The sequence below is a fragment of the Otolemur garnettii genome, unplaced genomic scaffold (genome assembly GCF_000181295.1).
Source record: "Otolemur garnettii isolate 467f Iridium unplaced genomic scaffold, OtoGar3 scaffold00110, whole genome shotgun sequence".
NCBI lineage: Eukaryota > Metazoa > Chordata > Mammalia > Primates > Galagidae > Otolemur > Otolemur garnettii.
The window spans coordinates 3,956,604-3,960,518 of NW_003852505.1; the positions used below are offsets into that span (position 1 = coordinate 3,956,604).

General features: G+C 44.3%; 1 protein-coding gene across 1 annotated transcript in view; it reads right to left on the reverse strand.

Moving 5' to 3' along the window:
• C1GALT1C1 (C1GALT1 specific chaperone 1) overlaps positions 1 to 2,507 on the reverse strand; it is a 5,629-nt gene extending 3,122 nt beyond the window's left edge. Inside the window, exon 1 of the mRNA XM_003797019.2 lies at positions 2,276 to 2,507. Within this exon, the coding sequence (XP_003797067.1) occupies positions 2,276 to 2,312 (37 nt within the window). The 5' untranslated portion in view covers positions 2,313 to 2,507. The remainder of the gene's footprint in view (positions 1 to 2,275) is intronic.
• Between the last annotated feature and the right edge of the window lie 1,408 nt (positions 2,508 to 3,915).

Genomic DNA, 3,915 nt, shown 5'->3' on the forward strand with positions numbered 1-3,915 from the left:
CTCACGGCAACCTCCAACTCCTGGGCTCAAGTGAGTCTCCTGCCTCAGCCTCCCAAGTAGCTGGGACCACAGGTGCCTGCCACAACACCCGGCTATTTTTTGGTTGCAGCCGTCATTGTTATTTGGCGGGCCCCAGCTGGATTCAAACCTGCCACCTTAGGTGTATGCAGCTGGCACCTTAGCCACCTGAACCACAGGTGCCAAGCCAAAAGCAAATGGTTTCCAATAATACAGTATCCCAACTACTGATGTATTAAAAACCCATAGTAAAAATAGTGAATTTATTTGGATGAAAAATGAATCAACATAGGCCTATCTGACAACTATTAATGAACATTTTTTTTGAGATGGAGTTTCATTATGTCACCCTCAGAGTGCTGTGCCATCACAGCTCACAGCAACCTCAAACTCTTGGGCTTAAGCAATTCTCTTGTCTCAGCTTCCCAAGTAGCTGGGACTACAGGCGCCTGTCACAATGCCCAGCTATTTTTTGATTGCAGTTGTCACTGTTGTTCAGCAGACCTGGGCCAGGCTCGAACCTGCTACCTTTGGTGTATGTGGCCAGTGCCCTACTCACTGAGCTATGGGTGCCAAGCCAATTATTAATGAACATTTTTATTTCCTCAAAAGGCATTTTCTTCTTTGGGAAAATAAGGGAAATTCTGTACTTTTATTTCAATCAGATATTAAAAGAAATACCAACATTAAGTACAACTGTTGAATATTCTAACCAATTATGCTAATAAAGGCTGACATTTTCCCAATCTCCTCTCCATCTTCACAAATATTCTACTGAGCTACCTGGATTTTTCCTTTGTCTCTTAAAGTTGAAAGAGGCCATAGACACTACTTAATGTCATCTATCTCATTTTACAGATAGGGACATGTTAAGTCCATAGACGTTAAGTAACTGACCCAGTCACATGGGTAAGTCAGTAGTAGAAGTGGACTAGAAACCATCAGTTTAATGCTCTACCATTACAGAATAATAATCCTCACAGTGCTTCTAGTATATTATTCATAATTTTTTTTTTTGAGACAGAGCCTCAAGCTGTCACCCTGGGTAGAGTGCTGTAGCATTACAGCTCACAGCAACCTCCAACTCCTGGGCTCAAGCAATTCTCTTGTCTCAGCCTCCCAAGTAGCCAGAGCTACAGGTGCCCACCACAACGCCCGGCTATTTTTTGGTTCCAGCCATCATTGTTGTTTGGCAGCCCAGGCTGGATTTGAACCCGCCTGCTCAGGTGTATGTGGCTGGAGCCTTAGCCGTTGAACCACAGGCGCTGAGCCTATATTATTCATAATTTAATGAATTACTGAATAACCTTGTTTTCTTACAAATGAAAAAAAAAAGATGTGGGATCTGTTGACCACAGTTGTTGTTTTGCACCCAATATCACCATACTGTTACAAGAAAACCATGGTTTTCTTCTAAAGTAAATAGGTGTTATTTCTACTAGAAGGACAAGGTGTGAAATAGCTTGGCAGATGTAACTCCTGAGTGGGGAGTGGGGAAAGAAGCAGGGTGGTTTGCCTGTGTTACTCACAGAACTTGGTCAACAAACACAGTTCCAAGAAGGAAAAGAGAATTGACAGAAAACAAGCTCTGATTAACATTAAGAATTGTCAGATGTACTCTATAAGATTGTGGCATTTGATATCACACGATTTTTATTCTTTCTGGCCAATGTATAATTCACACATGTCTCTTTGAATTCTTCCTGATTGCCAAAAATATTACTCCTGGCTCCTTATTGATCAAAATTCATTAAGTCTAAAAATTTTAGATAATATCACATGAACAAATTATTCCAAGGAGTTTTTTTTTTTTCCAAATTAGGGAGGCAACAAAACAAACAAATAAACAAACAACGTAACATTAAAGGTGCCCCTGGTAAGATATTCTGTGTAAAAGAAAGGGAAACTAACTGTACGCAGGTACAAATAAGGCAGAAACTACCCAATTGGTTTTTGAGATCAACCTTTCAGGGTTAAGGTAGTTGAGGCAGAGTACGGAAAAGGTAGGAGGACAAAATGAAGAAGGTAAGTGAGACTGCGGATATGGTGACCTTAAGACCCCACCGAGGGGCTAAGGGAGCGCCCTCAGGAGGGCAGCTCTTCGTCTCTCGCGCTCACAATCCTCCCCCAGCACCTGTCTGGGCATCCCAGGCGGACCATGCTAGCATTGAACTAGGGCCCAAACCTTCCTCAAGAGAGGTGAGTGGGTTAGAGAGTTCTGACCGTTCCGGGTGGGGGCCAAGGCCACAGCACTCACCCGCGTCTAGAGCGGCTCGGAGGCAGTAAAAGCGCATCCGCGTCCAGCTTTCCTTTCACGTTTGCGCACCACTCGGTTAGGCTCCGGCCGGGCTGCTCTAGACGCAGGCGGTGTCCTCCTCTCGTTGGTTTCGCTCCTGGGTGGGGAGGGCCAAGAAACCAACGTAGGCGTGGCAGTGGGGCGGGGCAAACAAGCCCTCGGCTGGGCGGAGTCGTCCGTTTGCCTAACCGCGCCAACCCCGGAAGAACCTGTGGGCGTGCCGCGCGTGGTTTATCGTCGCCTCACCGAGTTCAGGGAACTGCGTCTGCCTGGCGTGACCCGCCTGTTCTTCTGTATTTGGTGGAACACCCAGAGAGGCATATGTGGGTATGACTCTGTAACCTGTCACCTTCCTTCGGCGTGGAAAATGAAAGCGAGAAAGAACCTTGTTCCTCGCAGCCCTTGTGTCAGTTCTCTCGATGGTTTCTCTGATATTCCGCGGCGTCTTTGCACCCTCATGTTGACTAGAGTGTGCTCCATCCAGTACTCCTGGGCTGGGACCAAACTGTAAGCCATTGTAATAGTCACAGAATTATGACGTTTAGGACCTGTTATTACTGGAATGGGATCTGAAGCCCTACTACCCGAAATCCAAGCACATTCTTTTATATCCCAGGGAAGTTACATTACCTCGCTGTGGCTATTTCCCTTTTTTGTAAATTATAGAAAATATCACAGTAGTGCCAATTTCCTAGAAAATTGAATGAGAGGGTGCACATGACTTTCTTAGCAAAATATCAAGCATAGGGCAAGCATTTACTAAATGTTGGCTGTTGTTATCCCTATATTTCTAGTACTTAGTGGCAGCGCTCCAAAGAAAGTATTTGTGGGAATAATGAATGTTAGAGGTACAGGTGAGGAACCAGGCCCAGAAAGGAAAAAGAACTTTAAAAATTCCAGGCAGCAAATTGATGACAGAACTAGAATCCAGGTTTGTTAATTATGAGTGCACAGTTCTCTTTCCCTTAAATATGTGATCTGCCTTTTAAAATTCAGTTTTGTGGCAGAAGGGTTTTTGTTAATACTACAAATTTTTACAAATGTTTAAAATGTGCTGTCATCAATTCATTATTACCAAGTCATGGAAGAAGCCCAAGTGCCCATCGACCCATGAATGTATTAATAAATTGTGGTATATGTATACCATGGAATACTATGCAGCATTAAAAAAAATGAAGACTTTACCTCTTTTGTGTTTACATGGATGGAGCTGGAAAATATCTTTCTTAGTAAAGTATCTCAGGAATGGAAAAAAAAATCCAGTGTACTCAGTACTAATGTGAAACCAATTTACAATCACTCACACATGCATGTGAAAAATGAAACACAACTATAGCCTAAGATGAAGGAGGTAAGGGCAGAGAGAGGGGAAGGGAGGGAGGTTGGTAGGGGGACCACACCTATGGAGCATATTGCAAGTACACATTGGATCTATCAGGTTTAGAGCATAAATGTCTTAATCCTGTGTGGGTAAAAGTGGTGAAGGCGGCTCGGCGCCTATGGCTCAGCTGGCTAAGGCGCCAGCCACGTACACCTAAGGTGGCGGGTTCGAATCCCCAGCCCGGACCCGCCAAAACAACAATGACGGCTGCAACCAAAAA